This window comes from Tenrec ecaudatus, chromosome 2 (genome assembly GCF_050624435.1).
Source record: "Tenrec ecaudatus isolate mTenEca1 chromosome 2, mTenEca1.hap1, whole genome shotgun sequence".
Classification (NCBI taxonomy): Eukaryota; Metazoa; Chordata; class Mammalia; order Afrosoricida; family Tenrecidae; genus Tenrec; species Tenrec ecaudatus.
This window is the reverse complement of record NC_134531.1, coordinates 139,260,127-139,279,108: the sequence shown is the minus strand read 5'-3', so window position 1 is coordinate 139,279,108 and position 18,982 is coordinate 139,260,127. Positions and strand designations below refer to the sequence as shown.

The following is an 18,982-nucleotide window of genomic DNA, read 5'->3' as shown; positions in this document are numbered from 1 at the left end:
TTATTGCAGGGAATCTGGAAGCTATTCACAATGGCAACCCTTTGGCCCTACCCTACTACCTCCCATTCCTGCTCCCCACTTTTCATCCTTACTGCCATTACTATTTCAAATATTGTATTCTGGCCCTTAAAAGAACTATAGTCAGAAGACTTGCTTCGTTTATTGCTAAATAACGTATTGTCATGATAAATGATTGCAGAAAAGGATTTAAAAATTATACTAATTCTACCCTCCATATAGGGCCAGTATTAACGTTAACCTTGTAACATTCCTTTGGGAGGGAAGAGGGGAGTCATTTCGGTTTGGGGACCGGGGAGTTTACCCACAGCCCAGTTCTGAAACCCCCAGGGCTGAAAACACACTCCTAGCCTTGCCCCGCCCATCTGGGCTACGTCATCACGCTGGGCGTACGTAGATGCCCCGGGCCGCGGCGCCTGACGTAGTGCCCGACGCCGTGACGTAGCGCCTAGCAACCGCGCAGGCTCCTGGTCGAGTCCGTTATGGCTGCTGCAGCCCTAGGGAGGATGAGGGCCCCCTCGCCGGCGAAACTGCTGCCCGGGCGGAGCGTCCAGGCGGCTGGGAGGCCGGCGCGGCCGTGGGCGCTGGCGCTCCTGCTGGCGTCCACCACGCTGTCCGCGGGTAATGGCGGCGGGGCCCGGCGGGCGCGGTGCCGACCGGAGACGGGCAGGGCCGGGCGGAGGGTGCTGCCGAGGGTCCCGAGCTCGGACGGCGATGTCCGGCGGGCTGTGGCCACTGCGGCCCGGACGAGGCAGAATAGGGTGTTTGACCGGTCTGGGAAGCTGGGTTCTCTAGGGGCCCGGGAGGTGGAGTCCAGGGGTGCGAGGGACCCAGGGGCGGGGAGCAGAGTGTGCGGCCGGCGGGGGCGTCTGGGGGACCCGAAGACCTGCTTGTCGCCGGGACGGTGACCGAGGTCGGGGTCCGAGGGTGGCGGAGACTGGGCTGAGGACATGGCCGGGGTTGTCGAGTGAGTCCCAATCGGGGGTCTCGGGGACCTGGAGGGACCACGGGAGGCTGGCAGATTTTCAGACGGCGGAAGGTCGGGGCAAGACTGGGGCGGGGCGGGGCGGGGAAGTCGCCGGACCGAGCGGATGGAGTATTTTGGAGAGCGAAAATGAGGGTGAAGGAGCTTTCTTGGGGCCACCTGCGCCTCGGGGGCTGGGAGTTTCTGCACCTGGAAATCCGCGCGCCTTGCGCATCTCAAGGGCCTGGAGGGGAGGCTTTCGGGACCGGGAGATTCTTGGTAAACAAGCGACTGTCCTTCCCTAGGTTTTGGGTGAAAAAAGACAACCTCATCTCTTATTATGGGCCTGTGGGGCCTCACTAAGTAGAATTTCCTTTCTTGCAAACGTTACTTTGCGAACCAAGATATCGAAAAAGGTTTTATTAACAAATGAGTCTGGGGGAGCAGGGAGGGAGGGGAAAATGAGCTGCCAGGGGCTTAAGTGGAGAGCAAATGTTTTGAGAATGATGAGGGCAATAAATGTACAGAAGTGCTTTACACAATGGATGTATGTATGGATTGTGATAAGAATTGTATGAGCCCCTAATTAAACAAAAGAAAAAAGAAATGAGGCCACCTGGAAACCCAGGATCTAGACCAGAGGATGTACACTGGTACAGATGGGAACTGGAAACACAGGGAGTCCAGGACAGATGATCCCTTCAGGACCAGCGGTGACAGTGGCCATACCAGGAAGTTGGGGTGGAAAGGGGGAACTGATTACAAGGATCTACATGTGACCTCCTCTCTGGGGGACGGACAACAGAAAAGGGGGTGAAGGGAGACGTCGGACAGGGCAAGATATCACAAAATAATAATTTATAAATTATCAAGGGTTCATGAGGGAGGGGAAAAATGAGGAGCTAATGCCAGGGGCTAAGTGGAGAGCAAATGTTTTGAGAATGATGAGGGCAATGAATGTACAAATGTGCTTTACACAACTGATGTATGAATGGATTGTGAGAAGAGTTGTATGAGCCCCTAGTAAAATGTTTAAAAAATAAAAATAAAGTATAGTTGTTACCATCAATGTGGACACTCCATACCAAAAAGAACCAGCGAAGAAACCCAGGGCCTGAGACCCGAGCCCTAATGAGAGTTTATAGTGAACATGGAAAAAGCTAGTGGCATCCGCTCCGTTTTGCCGTGCAGGCCCAGACCGACTCTTTGTCTGTGCTCTAAGTATTTTTGGTGGGTTTTCCAAGGACTGGCTGGTGATGTGGTTTGGAGCCATGGACTTGGTTCTGAGTCATAGTGGAATGAAATAGTGCCTGGCCCAGTGCCCTCCTTACGATCGCTGTGTGTTAGAGCCCTTTGTTGAAACCACCGTGTTACTCCGGATCTTGAGGGGTATCCTCTTTTTCCATGAACCCGCCCTCCTTTAACCAGCCTGGCACTGGTCTCTCCTGAGTGGCCAAAGTATGTGCGTCTAAGGTGCATTCTGGCTTGGTCTCTGGCAGTGCGTGATGCTTCAGTACCTACTGGCAGTCCCCGTACTTTGAATATTCCTCTCCAGCACCATAATTCAGATGCATCGAGTCTTGGGTCTAACTTACTGTCTGTCCAGCTTTCATGTGCCCAAAATACTAGATCATGTTCTCTTAATTTATTTAAGAAGGACTGGCCAGCCCTGGTGGTGTAGTGGATTACACTGTGGGCTGCTAACCAAAAGGTCAGCAGTTCATAAACCACCAGTTGCACCCCGGGAAAAAGATGAGACTGTCGACTCCTGTAAAGATTTACAGGCTCAGAAACCCACAGAGGCGATCCTGTCCTGGGGGGTTGCTGTGAATTGTGACACTGATTATGTTCTGCACCAGTTGAGCCATGGCAGGGAGTTTGGGTTTTTGTCTGCCCCACCCCCCCACCCCACCTAGACACATATTCCTCTATCATAGGACTGGGGGCCCAGGACTGCGGCCTGTCTTTCCAAGGTCCTTTCATCATTTGTAAAATGTAATGAAAATTTTCCTGCTTGATGCAAATATTGCTATATCTAAAGTACTTAAATTAGCACAATTGTTTTAGTCATTTAACCATCCAAGGAGAAATGGCACTTAAACATATTTCCTGCTGGAAGGCCTCAGAGGTATGGTTCTGTTTCAGGAGCAACTCCCCCCTGTTCCCCCAGGACATGGCTGACAGCCTTGTACTAATGGCTGGTGATGGGGTGTGAGGATTAAGGTGTCCCTTAGTTATTAGCATTCCACAAATACTGTTTGAATTACATGCACCCTTTTAGGGGCTTTTAATAGAAATTAGGTCTTTACATATGCTGACTTTAAGTGTTATAAATTCAGGTTATTCTCTACTAAAATAAAAGGAAAACTAACATACATGCCTTTAATGAAAGATCAGCTCTGTGGTAGTACAGGGCAGGTTTACAAAGCTTGGTGTCATAGAAATGTTTTGATAAGCACGCCCATGGCAAATAGAGTGACTTCAGAATAATCACTCTTGTAACCACAACAATAACATAAGTTAAAATCTAGAATATGCCGAGTGCCATAGGTCAAGTAAGTATAAAAGTTTCAAGGTTTCCCTATCAGATTTAGTTAAACTTGTTTCTTGTTTGGCTTCTTAAACTTTCAGTGCTTGGATGTATGTAGTGGTCTGTAAGAGTTTTAAGGTTGACTGCTTTTGCTTTGGTAGCCAAAATTAATGTAAGCACTGTTTCAGATTACTTCTGTGTGTCCTCGTCTTGCCAGGCCTTTTACAAGTGCCTGCTCCTCAGCATTTGCCATCCCATGGCTCCTCAATGATAACCTAAAGTCAACATTAAAGCGTTTATTTTAAAAAATTCTGTCCATGCTCTTTAAATTCTGGGACATGTGTAGGGAATGAAACAGTTGTCAGTTCATTGTGCTGTGTGCGTGCAGTTCTGTGATGTTAGACCGTCACCATTTCTGAGTCTTTCTGGCATCTTCCTAGGAGCTCAGTGTTCCCTCCGAGTCGTGTTTCCCTTTCCCCACATTCGAGACATTTTCAGTTTTCAACCATTATTCCTTTGGGCACACTCTCAGCTCTGCCCTCTTCTCCACCCCTTCCAATCTAATATGTGTTAGCGCTTTTCTTATAGACCCCCCAGGTCCTTCAGCTCTCATTCATTTTTATCCTGACTCATCTTGCATCTGATGTTGCTCTGGCCTGTTAGTGTCCCAGTGTGGAGTACCCAAGTCGACAAGAAAACCCAGGGGCGCTTCACCCTGTCATCTCTCAGCCCTTGGCTCAGTTTCTAGCCCCTCTTGCCTTCTCAGTGTCTTCTTAAGTTACTCTGATATATAATATTCCAAGTTTTCCAGTTATTCTTAGAGAAATGTATCGAGAGTTCATCATCTGTCAGCTGAAGTCAGAAGGTCTTTTTGAGCAGGGTGCTGTCAGGTAGGCAAGTGGATGTCTGAGTCTACTAGCTCGTGGAGGTTCCCTTTCGACTGTTTCCTTTTTCTCGGAGACACGGGGAAGTGATGTCCTTTGAGAGATGAAGATGACCGGGGGAGCATGGGCAGTCTGAGGCTAGCGGAGGCTTTGACTGTTGTTCTCAGGAGCTGGGAGGTGCATGGACCAGGTGAATGCAGTGCCCTTGTCCGCCTCATTCCAAGTGTTCCTTGAGCTTTGGGCACGGGATTTAAAATGAAATATGAAGGGGCTTCAAAAAGTTCATGGAGAAATAGAATGAAAAAGTAATATATTTTTTCCATTAACTTTTTGAAGGCCCTCGTCAAAAGTGATATAGTTGTGTGTTTTTTGTTGCCATTTTCATCCGCACAGTGTGAAGATGGGAGTACTCGAGAGTTGGGTGTAACTCGGGTCCATGGTCTTCCAAGTGAGTGGGCTGGGGTGAAGGGGGAGAGAGTCGGAGGTGTGTGGAAGAGAGGGATTAGAGGCTGACCCAGCGTGGCATTGGGGTGAAGAGGGCAGAGAGTGCACTGTGTGTATGAGGGCCTCAGCGGAGGGGTGATGCTGACGGTCCGAGGATCCGGGAATGACCTGGAAGATGGGAGACGTGCTAGCGAAGGGACACACATATTGAAAGGATAGAACAGCCCTGGTGACAGATCATGGCCCTGGGAGTCAGAGGTAGGAGAAGGGGAAAGGCACATCATTGAAATGAAGTTCAGGAGGACAGGAGCCGAGATGATCGAGAAATGGCCATGGCTCCGGGTCATCATGGGTGAAAGCTGGTGCCAGGAGGATCAAAGCTGGGGGCATTGAAGGAGGAGGATGGGGGAATGGCCTGGAATGGGTCCTGAGGAGGGAGGATAGCTCCCTCTTCTCCAGGTTGATTTAGTGGTAAAAGGTATGGTAGAAAACAACGGCCATTAGTTGAAAGGGCTGCAGGGAAGGTATGCCCTTATGGGAGAACAAGTTTCACTACAAGAAAGGATTGCTGACTGAGTCTTGAGTGCACCCAACAAACCCACACCCAGGCCCGTGCAGTTGATTCTGACTCCGGTCTTTCTCTAAGGCCGACGTGAACTGCCCACCCTGATCCAGCAGTCCAAGGCTCACCCGCAGCGCCACCAGGACGCCTTTCAGAGCGCGCGGGGTGGGCGTGGGGGTGGGATTCTGGACATGGAGAGCGTGGGAGATGGGAACACAGATTGCCATCAGGCCATCTCTATCAAGTATACCCTTCAGAGAAAGGCCAGGGTAGAAAAACCGTTCTTTCAAAAAAGCAAGAGTAAGCAATCCTGGTCAGTTATTTTACTTCCTGATTTTATTTTTAGCCTATTTCCCACAAGTTGGCAAGAAAATTAAATTACCAGAGAAATAGTACTTCATTAGTGCCTGTGTTGTCCTAAGTCTAGGCGACAAATGTAAAGGTCATTTTTAGTAATCCCTCTTAATAGTTTTCAACTGGAGGAGCTGCTTACGCTTTTCTCCCAGTTAGGAATGTCAAGAAACAACTATGAGAAAAGATTTCAGAGTTTTACTTAAAGCTTTGCTAAAGTGTTTTCTGGGAGATTCTGTTTGGCCCAATTGAGACTGGCCATTTTCTTTTTTCCTGTTTCAAATAGATGTCATGTCCCAGAATGTGTCCACATACCGGCTTGTTTGTAGGTGCATGGATTGACTTGTCTTAATCTTATACCTGTGAATGGCTTTGCTTTCATTTGATAGACTTTAACTTTCAGTGTATTTGAATCTAAAGGAACAAAGTTCATGTTTTAAATGAACGAACACCTCAGTGTTTGAGGAGGTGTTGCAGTAGATTAATATCTAACAGGGGCTCCTCTGAAGTTTTGTTGTATAGAATTGTGTAGGGGAAACCCCGTGGCCATGGAGCCGGTTCAGACTTGTAGCCACAGGGTAAAGACAGCTGACCCAGCTGAGGGGGCCATCAGCATGGGCCCCGCAGTGTGTGAGCTGTCGCAGTCAGTTGTACGGCTACTTACACAGGACAGGGGACACAAAGGGAAACTCGCAGGCCACAGAAGAGAGGAGGTGACAGTGACTGGGATAAGAAAGGCTTACATAAATTGTTAAAATAAAAAAAAAATTAAAAAAAAAAAAAAAAGAAAGGCTTACAAGGTTAAATCCAGACCTGACCATTCTGGTCAGGGCATGTCTCATGACCCTGTGACCCAGTACCTCAATTTCCGTCAAAGGCATGCCCAGGCAGTAAGTTACTGAGGGCTGGACAACCCTCCCCTGGCGGGCCAAGGGCGTCTCAGCAAATGCAGTGATGTAAACAACTCACTGGGACCTGGGTTTGTGTGGACACTGAAGGGTCTACCCCACCCATTGCAAACCAAAGCGTTGTGCAAACCTGGTGCTCAGACTTGAAGCTGCAATACAGACTCACTTAGTAAAACATTTCACCTTTAGTGAACCATGTAGACTGAGAACATGATCTTTCTGGTTCGGCCCCCGCGGAGAACTTGTATTTCCATCCCACGTATATAGAATCACAGCCTGTTTTCACAAGATCCCAGGATTCTGATTTCAGTGTATCTGGGTTTGTGTCAGGCCAGGATGGGGAGAGAAACTAATGTAAGGACACTCATCTCTATATAAGACAGCTTTAAATCAAGAAACTTTATATATTAGGAAAACCTCCGAGCCCAACCCAGTCCATAGGTCTCTCTTCAGACTCACGCAGCCACATGCCAGGATGCAGAATGCAGGAAGGTCACAGTCCTGTGGGCACAGTCCCGTGGATCCAGTAGTGGTGGATGTGTCCCCAGGGCTCTGGCAGGTCTCCATGTGGTGTCAAGAGGGAGGCGAAGGCAGAGAGAGCGAGAGAGTGGCCCACCTCAAGTGAGCCATTTATCTTGGTGGCACCTCCAAATGAGGTCATCGAGCTGTGACCTGATGGACTAAACTCTACCCATATCTTTTACGGTTGCTATGTTGGCACAAAACCCCTAACGATCACAGGGTGGAAATGCAGCTTCTCCGCAGGGGTGGAACCAGAGTGAACTAGTTCAGAGCCTCAGGAGCTTGTATGCACTTGGTGCCATTCCTCAGACCTAGTTTGTCTTTTGTAATCTTCAATAGTGTAGTCACATGTAACTTTCAGGTTTCAGTGCCCTGGTTTTGCCTCTTAGGGGAATTTCCTTTCCCCCAAAGCATTCTTACATTTTTAAATTGGGTGAGGGAATCTTCCAGGGTCGCCTAGAAATGCTTGCTTACAGAGCTTCACTTGAATGGCGTATATTGTGGTGAAAGCACTTAGATCTGGCACCATGTTCACTTTGTGACACTTGGGCTGCTATCAGCCACCATCTGACTGTAATGGGGTGATGTCTACACAAGGTTGCCTACCGTCCAACCTCTGGCATAAAAAAATGGGGTGGGGTAGAGTTTTGTGGACTTTGCCCTCTGACCCAATAAAGGCGGACCTCTCTCTCTTGGTGGCCAGCCATGAATGAAAGGTCTTTTAGCTGCTTCCCTTGTTGCTATCTGGCAAAGCAATTGCTGTCTGATTAATAATTGAAATGTAGCTGATTGCTGGCTGCGGAGGCTTATTAACCAGTTCGCAAGATCCCTTCGAGCCTGGCACTGTAGCCACCGCCGGAGATCAGCTTTCAATGGACAGGCCTGGAACGTGAGTGCTAACACCAGGAGTGGAGGAATGGATGCCGCAGTACAGTCTGCCAGAGCAGACTGAGAAGGCAGTATTTGCCGGGAAGGAAGGGGGCGGGGAGGAGGAGGAGGAGGAGTGGAAGTAGAGAATCCAGGAGGAAGAGGGGAGTGGGCTGCTACTTGAGGGCTGCAGCTAATGCCAGGAAGCACAATGTGAGCGCTTCCAGAAACGTCACCCAAATGAGGATGCAAAGTTACAGCAGGAGCGGGGAGAGGAGAGTGCTCGGTGTTGGACGGTCTTGTGACATCTTGCCGCCAATGTGCCCTTAACTTTGTGGAGCTCAGGCTGAGAGGGTCTCATGGCACGGCCTTTGTTCATGTGTTGCAGCTGCAGCATTGACTGATGTGGTGGAGTCAACTGTACACAGCTCAGGAGTGTCCACTACAAATATGAGTGCCGAAGTGCCACGTGACCCCCACGCCAACGCTTCGGTGGCTCAGATGAGCACCACCCTCCCTCCCCACACCAGTGCAGAGAAAAGCGGAGCAGCCTCCGCAGCCCCGCAGCCCTCCCCGACCACTCTGGCCCAGGAGGAGGCGGACGTGGACGACCCCAGCCTGGAGGAGGTGCTTTTCTCACTGAATAGCTCTCCAGCCACAGCCAGAGACAGTCCCGATGCGGCCGAGTATGATTACGAGTGGACCGGCAACCCCCGGCGGGAGGAGGAGGCCCAGGAGAGCTTGGAAGACAGCAGGGGCTACGTGGACCTCCAACAACCAGTGAAGTCCTTTCAGAGCCCGTCCTCAGACGTGGAGGAGGAAGACAGCCATTTCTTTTTCCACCTTATAATCTTTGCTTTATGTATTGCTGTGGTTTATGTCACATATCACAACAAGAGGAAGGTATGTTGGAGTTTTCAGCCCCTTGACCGCCCTTTTATCGTCTCAGCCATGTTTCTTATTGATCCTTTGGAAGATGCATGTTTTAAAAATTTTCAGTCACACATAAATTGATAGTCAAGTACTGAGATTGCCAGTCAGTGTACAATTCTAGAGAGTGTTTTATTAAATGAAAGCATGCTTGACTACATACATGCTTTGCCCAGTGTAAGCGTTTAGATGGCACATGAGGTCCCGCCTAACCGTCTGTGCATGAGTTCTTCAGCGTTGCCTGTGGCACAGGGTGCCATCCACACTCATGCTACTCTGGCTGTGTCCCCCCTCCCCCTCCCTTTCTTTTTACAGTTTTATCAGCACATAATCTACATCTTATACAATTCACATTAAGAAGAATCATACAATCATCACCACAATCAAATTTAGAACTTTTTTCGTGGTTAAATCGCTTTTAAAATGAGTTGTGTAATCACAATCAGTTCTAGTGCTCCCTCCCCTCCACATTATTTCCTAATGAGCAAAACTGAAGCCTAATTGTTAAGGAAGATTTTATATCTTAATTTACCATTGCTATTTCAGTGGGTATGTGTGTGAGAAAAGGTGAACACTTTTGGCTTTAATTCATTAAGCAATGAACTTAATTTTTAAATAATGTGGTTTTCCGCTCCTCCACCTTGTTTGTAAAATAGTTCAGTTTTCCCCCCTTGTTTGTAAGAGAGTGCAGTTATTTTAAGGAGTTCAAAAAATAAAAGTATACCAAGGAAATTTAAGCCACCAGCCAGTGTAACATTGTAGTATATGTCTACTCTATAAACATATATATATATATAATACTCATGTGAGTGTATTACAAATTTTAAGTGAATTTGATCTCATCTGGTGGTTTTTATCTTGATTTTTATCTGTGAAACTATGACATGTTCCATATCATCAATGTTCTGGAAGACATTTAATAGCTACCGAATTTACGAAGCTGCCTGCTGCACATGTAATTGCTTCTAGCCTTTAGTTCAGCAGAGACATTGTGATGAACCTCTCTTTACTGGAATGATTATGACTCTTCCTTGTTTAAATAACTTACACATGGTTGTTGGATTACACTAGGCAAAAAAGGCATAAATAGGACTGGAAGGGTAATTTAATATGAGTATATGTTTTGGAATAATTAGGCCTTTCAGAATACTTGAATTTGAAATCACACTATACATTTTCCTTTGTAAAGCTTAATGATTAAGAAGCCTTAGCTCTTGACTGTAAATGGTGTTGCTATTTTTGGAAAACCACCTCCTTCGGGCCTTGATTTCTTTCTTGTTTTAATCATTATGGAGGCTTTGACAGTTCGTCTCAGCCCACACACCCATTGTGTCAGGCACGTTTGTACATATGTTGTCATCATCTTTTTCAAAACATTTTCTTTCTACTTGAGCCCTTGGTATCAGCTCCTCATTCTTCCCCCTCCCTCCCCCGCTCTCCCACCTGCATGAACCCTTGATAAATTATTAATATTTTCATGGGCCTTGATCTTCATACCTGAGAAATGGCATGACTAGACTAGATACTTTTAAAATACCCTTCACCTTTGAGAGTCAGTGTGTCTAATCATTTGGTTGTGGTTTTGAGTAAAAGCTTTCTTTTTTTGGTAGCCTGAGGTCAGTGGACAACATTTTGCAGGGCACGGCAGTGACATTTTACCCCAGGGGCTAGGACTGGACTTTCTCCTAAACACCTAAGAGATTTGTTAGACAGGTGGATTCCCCTGCAGGACTCTGAGTCTGGAGCATGCCTTCCTTGTGGACGCACATTTGAGGGGCGCCTTCATCTCGACAGGGTGGAAAGCAAAGGGCCTTGTTGTTGTTGATATTCCGCTCTTTGTGTTTGGGGGCAGAGGAGGGAGCTGTTTTGACTGTTAGGGCTCTTTTCCCGGCTCCTTCAGTTTACCCTTTGCATAACAACTTGATTTTCTTGTATTCCAGATTTTCCTTCTGGTTCAAAGCAGGAAATGGCGCGATGGCTTTTGTTCCAAAACAGTGGAGTATCATCGGCTCGACCAGAATGTTAACGAGGCCATGCCTTCTCTGAAGATTACCAATGATTATATTTTTTAAAGCACTGGGATTTGATTTCGCTTATTATATAATTTTATTTGCTTGACTTTTTTATATGAAATTGTGCAGATGTTTGCAGTCGGCCATTGGTACTTAAATGGGAGGTGGGTCTCTTTGTTTTGCCTGGTGCTTTGGAAATGCCACAACAGAATGGAATATATAATATTTCATCTATATTTTTTGAGTTGAATTCAATCAGGTATCTAAAATGAGGAGCTGAGCATTCATTACTGTATACTTACTCTGTTATTTTGTTGTAGATTCTCTTACTACCACACTTATGCAAATATTAGTGATTAGTGCACCTTTTACAAGATCTCCAACTCGTGACTAAACTCTGAAATAATTACTTGGTACAGCCTTCTTGGTCTGTCTCTCTGCCATCCGGATACTATTGTTCAAGTTCACATTAGTTTGTGCTTCCAAACTGTCACGTACAAGAGTATATGAAACAATACTTTGCACTTAGTTATACTTTTTAATTTCAGGGAATTTGTTGTGGATATTTTCGAGTCACTTACAAATGATTTAAGGTAATGTTATTGCTCAAACTGACCATGAATCTTTCCAGAAATTCTGGCAGTAGAAACTTGGTGACTGGCAATGGACATAGATAGATGTTGTAGGGCTATTTTGTTGTCTGAATTACTGAGTTAAATTTAGAGGTAGACATGGTGGTATAATAATAAATACAAGCAATTGCTATTAGTTAGCAATTGGTTGAAGCATGGGTTTCTTCAAGCCTTCATGCAAGGGCAGAGCTGAAAATGTTATGAGATTCACTTTATTACTTCATACTAAGTCTGAATAAATCTGAGGGACGCTGTCACTTCAGTGATACTGTGTCTATCTAGGTCTTTGACTCTGAATGAAGTTGTTTGTGTACACAGAGGATATATGTGTACACTGATCCCCCACCCTCCTGCTTGTTTTGTGTTCCTTGTTTATTTACAGTGACAGAAAATGATTTCCTGTTTCATTTTTGCCTACCTTCCGATCTTAAAGAATAGATCAGTGTGTAAAATACATGATTTGAACCATGGTTGACCGACAAGTGTCGTTGTATAATATTTTCGACAGCATAACCCTTGCTAGTCTGTGAACACCCCCGGCAGAGTCCGGGCGAGTCCGTGCCGCTGGACTGTGTAAGGAGACAAAGAAGCAGGGCCTTCTGTCATTTCTCCCAGGTGGACAGTTTCCTAATGAGGAGGCGAAGCACAATGGAAATACAGCCCAACTGGGTTATTGCAATGATTTGTTTTCATATCTGAAATTGTTTTATTTAATATTTTGAATAAAATTTTAAAAAATAAATGGCAACGCTATCAATCCATGACTCTGCAAATGTGTTTCACTTGAATGACGGCGGCGGTGGCGGCAGCATGGGAATGACAGAGGGCTGAGGCTGTGTCTGCCGGGAAGCTCAGCTGACGGACTTACAGTTACTCCTCTCAGCAGTGGAACTCTGAATTCAGCAGACGTTTAAACTCCGTCTTTAGGTCTAATATATGTCTAGGTGCAAGGTTTATTGGAAATTTAGTTTGATTGCTTACATAAAAAGTAAAGCAGCTAAGTCAGTGTGCTCTGTTGCTTTAACACAACCTCACTGGCATTGAGTCAATCATGCCACAATGGCGCGCCTCTAGGACAGGGTAGAACTGCCCCTGTAGGTTTCCAAGGCTCTTTAAGGGAGTAGAAAGACCCACTTCCTCACATGGAGGAAGTAGTTTTGAATTGCTGACCTTGGGGCTAGCAGCACCCTGAGTTAACTATTCTGCCACTAGGGCCCCTGAGCATTATGTCCTCCCTATTGCGTGTGGGTCAGGAACCTTGGTGGTGCGGTGGTTGAAGCGCATGGCTCCTGGTCACAAGGTGGTCCCGACTCACCAACCACTGCAAGCGAGACTGGCTGCCTGCTTCCATAAAGATTACAGCCTTGGGGCCTCCACGGTGCGGTTCTGCGGTGCTCCACAGGGTTCCTGTGAGTTGAAATGGACCCGATGGCCAAGCCTTCGTCTACCCTGGAGTGTCCCCCCTTGGCAGATCCAGAGTTCTTAGACTCTCCGGGACACACAGCCTTGGTTCTATTTGAATGAAGCCAGCCCTGGGTTGCAGTCAACTGGCCGCCTGACTATGCTCAGGTTCCTCAGAAAACAATCGAGTGTTCTGGAATTCACAGTGGCATGCCTTGTGCAACTCCAAAACCAACCCAAGCCATTGCTGATTCCAAGTTGGTTCCAGCTGGGAGCGACCTGTAGGAGCGAACAGGGCGCGCGGTCGGGTTTCCATGGAGCTCTGCTGGTGCAGTGGGTTATGCCGTTGGGCTGCTACATTTGAAACCGTTCCATAAGCATTCCGCTCTCACAGAGTTACAGTTTTCCGTTCTTCCCTGTCGTATAGGGTTGCCACCAGTAAGAATTGACTCGATGGCACGGGGTTTTTATGGGATAATAAAAATGTACTAAGTTGCAAACTGCTTAAATGTAAGATTAAGAAGATAGGAACACTAACAGCACAATTGTGAAATATACATTGAATGACAACTTGTTAGTAATGATGTTAGTTAAAGAGCTTTTAGTAACTGAGTGAAAGCCTTTTATTGATTTCCCCCCCCCCCTTTTTCCTGAATGATTACCTCATTTTTGGGAAAGTTGATAGAGTTTCACAAATGAATTACTATAGCATCGTAGCTAAAACATTAGAGAATTTAAAAACACCGCAGCCATGAAAACAGCAACAAGTGTTTGCTGCTCCTGCAGATGAAGTTGTGATTTTGTAATTGAGACTTGTAATTGAGGCGTGATGGCAGCTCTGAGTGGGCTGATGAGAAGATTCAATAAGCTAGCTGAGAGTTTCAGCCTTGTGGGCTTATTGATGCGTGTAAGCTGGCCTTACAAAAAGTGCTTTTGTTGTAACCAACTGGACCCGCCCTCCGCCATCACGTTGATTGCCACTCATGGAGACTTTGTGGGACAGAGTAGAGTGGTCACTGGCTTCAGCAACTGTCCGTCTGTACGGGAGCAGGCAGCTTCCTCTTCCCCCTGCAGCAGCTCCTAACTCAGGGACACTTCCATGAGAAAGAACACATAAATTTTAGACTACTTAAAAAAATTTTTTTAAATTAAAAGATCTTTTTTTGGGGGGATCTTACAATAATCCATACATCAATTATATCAAGTATATTTGTACATATCTTGCCATCATTCTTTTCTAGACATTTACTTTCTATTGGTATCAGCTCCTGTCCCCTCCCCCCACCCTTGTGACCCCTTGATAAATTATTATTTTTTAAAATTATTATTTTCATAGCTTACACCAACCACTGTTCCCCCTCCCCCCCGCCCCCGCGGTTTCTGTTGTTTGTTCCCTTGGAAGGTGTGTGCGGTTATGTGTCCATCATTGTGATAGGGTCCCCCTTCCTCCCCTCCTCTTCCCATCTTACCCCTACCCTTTGGGTATTGCTACTTCTGTTCCTGTTCCTGGGTGTCGTGAGCTCTCTCTACCTGTGCACTGGTCTGGCCCGCAGTGGAAGGCAGGACTGGGGTGTCATGGTAGTGGGGCGGGGAGGGGCGAGTGGGCCTCCAAGAATCAGAGGACACTGCGTGTTGCACTGGAGCTTTTGGATGTCACTGCTCTGCCAGTCACCGGTGTGGTCCGACACGTCCGCATGCCACCCCCGCCCCCCACCCAGCATGCTTTCGAGGGCTTTAGCCCCTGTGCCGCCTACTGGATCCCTTTACATGTTTGTTTAGTGACACATTAGATGACTGACCAACTTCTACATAGTGCGAGGAGTGATAGTGATACTCATCCTATCAAGTGACCCCATAGGGCAAGGTAGAACTGCCCCTGTGAGTTTCTGGGACTAGTTCTATGGGAGCAGAGAGCCCATCTTTCTCCAGTGGAGCTGCTGGTGGTGGTTTCAAACTGCTGACCTTGTGGTTAGCAGCCTGATGCAGACCCACTGTGCCACCAGGGGATCTGAATTAGCACTGCATTTAGACCAAACGCTTCTGGCGCATTTAAACTCAGTATCTTGTCACAACCTACAAACACACACAAATCAGTACCGTGGCTTTGGCCCTGTGCTGTGTGCTGTGCTGGATGGAGGGGTGGGTCCGGCCTTGTGGTGGCCGCGGCCAGGTAGAACAACTGTGAGTAAGAATTGACTCGGGGGCACTGGGTTTAGTTTGGGGTTCTATTTGTAATGTCCCCCCATCCCGCAGCCCCCAGCTACCTTTAAGATTTTTTGTTTTTCTTTATCAACCCTGCTCAGTAGTTCATTACAGGCCTTGGTGTATTTTTCTTTATTATCTTTTTAAATGTTTGTTTTGTTTGGGGTTCATTGATTTCTGAATCTGTGTTTTTATAGTTTTTATGAAATTTTGGGGGAAAATTTGCCATCTAAATAGTTTTGCTGAGATTGAACTCTTATAATAAAATCCACCCTTTTGAAGTGAACGCATAGTTCAGTGGGTTTTAGTATATATGGGGGGCAGGGGGGTGCTTCAAAGAGTTCTTGTGGCATAGTGCTTATGAGCCGGGCTGTTAACCACAGGGTCAGCAATTCAATACCATCTGCTGCTCCTCTGGAGAAAGATGAGGCGTTCTATGCCTGTGAAGAGGGACCGTCTCAGAAACCCACAGGGGCGGTGAGTGGGCACCCACTGGATGGCAGTGAGTTTGGTTTGGTTATGGACACGCCATCAACCAGAACTCACTGCCGTGGCCTTGGTGCTGACTCCCAGTCGGCCTGAGTTGGGTTTTTGACACTGTACATCTTTACTGGAGTGGACAGCCTCCAGCTCGCCCCCAGAGCAGCTGGTGGGTTTGAACTACCGACCTTTGGCTTGCTGTCCAGTACATACCTGACATTGCTGCCAGAACTCCTTAATGAGATTTTGCATAAATGTGTGTTCTCAATTCTGTTTAGGTCGCTATCGGCCAGAATTGCTGAGCCATAGGGTAGTTCTATGTTTAATTTCAAACAACTTACTGCGGCAAAATATCCACAGCGCAAACGTTGCCATTCAGCCATGTTTAAGCGTACAATTCGGTGACATGAATTGAAAGCATCCTGCTTTGCCACTGTCACCACTGTAATCCCCAAATGTTTTTGACACTATGGGCCCCCAGGAGGATATGCCTTCTGTGCTTAGATGGCCTCTAGAGATGTTGGTGAGGCCCAGTTAGTTCTTAAGTCCTCTAGTTCCTTCAGGGATGTGCTGCTGTTATCTGATGAATGGCTCTGGATATTTCTGTAAAATCTGTGTTCTTTGTCGTGTGCATCCACTGAAGCCTCTGCTCAGCGAGCCCAGTTGTCAGCTAGTGCATTCACGTGCCTTGAGACACGGCGCCTGCCGGCCTTGGTCCAGGAGCCCCGGAGCCTGTGAGAGCACAGTTGTGAAGTGCCGGTAGGCAGTGGAGAGTGTCTTCCAGCGTCTTTGCTTCCTGTTCGGACGGAGTCTCCAGGCCAGCGGAGGGTAGGAAAAAAGTGCCTTCTAAGGACTTTTCCAGGTGTGCACCCAGCTCTGCCCGTGTGTGGCTTTCTAGATCCTCAGGAATATGTTGAAACTCTGGAAGCATCTCACTTCCCAGCCCCTCCCGCCCCCCTTTTTGGTCAGCCTTTTGTTAGCATCACTGTAAGGTGGCCTCCAGTAGCTTGTATGTTAAATGATTGGTCATCCTAATTTCAAGCAATTCTCCTGCTTAAATCTCAGCTTCTCTTTTGCTTGTGACTCTAGTGACATGTGTGTGAAATTGTTGGATATTGGAAAATAGTCAACTTAAAAACATGGTTTATTTTGAAGTTACTGTAGATTCACATGCAGTGGTGAGAAATCATTCTGAAAGAGCTGGTTTTTCTCTTCGCTCAGTTTCCCCCGATGATAACATATCACTCTAGAGCAGTGGTTCGCAACCTCCCTAATGCCACAACCCTTTCCTCATGTGATGGTGACCCCCCCAACCATAACATTATTTATTTATTTTTTTTTGCCATGAACAATTTCCACTTTATTTCCTTTCAGGTTTTTCTTCAGCTTCTAATCTTTACATAGGCTTTGGAGGAGGTCGTGGGGCAGCACCTGCAGGTCTAAATCGAGGTGGTGGGGTTCGGTCCTTCCGGGCTTCGCGTGACCAGTTCCGGACCAGCTTGCTGTGGATGGCACAGCTCACACAGTAATGCAGCTTCACGTACAGCTTGGGAAGCACGTATGCGTCGAAGACACTCGCTTCGGAGATGTCTCTGACGGCCGCAGCCTCCACTATGTTTCTTATGACGAACTTTTTAATGGCCTTGTCTTTGGGCACGCAGTGGGCGCAGTTCCTGCAGCGGATGGGCTGCACATGGCCGCGGCCCTTCTTGGCCCGGCTGTTGTTACGCCTTTTCTTTGTCATCTCGGAAGCGAGGACGCGAGAGCCATAACATTATTTTCATTGCTACTTCATCACTGTCATTTTGCTAATGTTATGAATCAGGTGACCTCTGTGAAAGTGTCGGTGAGACCCAAAGGGGTCACGACCCACAGGTTGAGAACCACTGCTGTAGTACAGCACCACAACTTGGAACCTGCTCCCTCAAAATTTTATTTTACTCTGAGTTTAGGTTGGAAAATTTCTATTGATCTGTGTTCAAGTTTGTTGCCTCTTTTTTCTGTCCTCTTTAATCCACCATTACTTTTCCGGTGAATTTAGTTTTGTACTTAGTGTTTCCAACTGGTTCTGTTCCAAGGTTCTATTTTATCTCTGAAATTCTTTAGACTGTATTATAAGACCCTTTATTTTTTGCAGATATTTACAGAAGCTTTTTGAAACTCTTGGTCTGCTAAGTTTAGCTTCGGAAGCTGTTGGAGCCAGTTTCCACACACAACAGAAAAGTGGGTGAAGGGAGTCGTTGGACAGTGTAAGATATAAAAAAATAATAATTTATAAGTTATCAAGGGTTCATGAGGGAGGGGGGAGCAAGGAGGGAGGGGGAAATGAGGAACTGATGCCAAGGGCTCAAGTAGAAAGCAAAGTTTTTGAGAAAGATGATGGTAACAAATGTACAAATGTGCTTGACACAATGGATGTATGTATGGATTGTGATAAGAGTTGTATGAGCCCCCAATAAAATAATTAAAAAAATTGTCATGGATGACATTTTTCATTTGTTTCTGTTGCTGTTTTTGTTGTGTGTGTGTGCATGCACGCTTACCTTGTTTGTCCTCTAATATTCCTGAGCACTCTTGCTTTCAACCCAGTAGTGATTACTACCTGGCAAGCCATGGATGATTTCTTCCTGCAGGTGTATAGCTCCATCTTTAACAACAGATTTATAAAGAACCCCTACTTTGATCTATTGCACCCCTGATTTGCTAACTGCTCTCTTCTCCTGTGCCCTATCTACAAGATTCCAGTTACTTTAGTTGCTTCAAATTCTGCTTTCTGCCTCCTTGGCCCAGTGGCAACTACCCTACTCTGCTTGGACTCTAGCTCTTTGAAGTGTGGTTGGGTAATTCTCTCCCAACAGAGGGCCTCTCCCTTCAGTGGGCCTTGCTTGCAGCCACACACTGCCTGATCTTGTCCAATTTCACAGAAGTTTTTGGTGGGAGAATGTGGGATACAGAAAAATTTCTACCCAGGTTGTCACATTGCTTGCTAGGGCATTGTGAGGTCAGCTGCTTAGAAGTTATTTTCCCCGAGGACATCAGCCTTCTAGAGCAGCAGTTCTCAACCTGTGGGTAGGGACCCCTTTGGGGGTCAAACAACCCTTTCACAGGGTTCCGATGGTCTTAGGAACTGAGACACCACTCCTCTATCTGTCTCCAGGCAGGTCCTTCCACATGCAGATAACGTCCACATATGAGTACCCGGCACGATGACATCATCACACCAACCTCATCACATACACCCAGTACAAATACAGGTATATGTGCCAGGGCTGGTG

General features: G+C 46.8%; 1 protein-coding gene and 1 pseudogene across 1 annotated transcript; one reads left to right on the top strand and one right to left on the bottom strand.

The window, feature by feature from the left end:
• Window positions 1-462: 462 nt before the first annotated feature.
• Window positions 463-12,381, top strand: C2H5orf15 (chromosome 2 C5orf15 homolog). Its single transcript, XM_075541543.1, has 3 exons — window positions 463-639; window positions 8,439-8,953; window positions 10,921-12,381. The coding sequence occupies exons 1-3, from the start codon at window positions 501-503 to the stop codon at window positions 11,050-11,052; spliced, it is 786 nt and encodes a 261-aa protein (XP_075397658.1). The 5' UTR covers window positions 463-500; the 3' UTR covers window positions 11,053-12,381.
• A 4,664-nt stretch (window positions 12,382-17,045) lies between these two features.
• Window positions 17,046-17,460, bottom strand: LOC142440996 (small ribosomal subunit protein eS26 pseudogene; annotated as a pseudogene).
• Window positions 17,461-18,982: the final 1,522 nt, after the last annotated feature.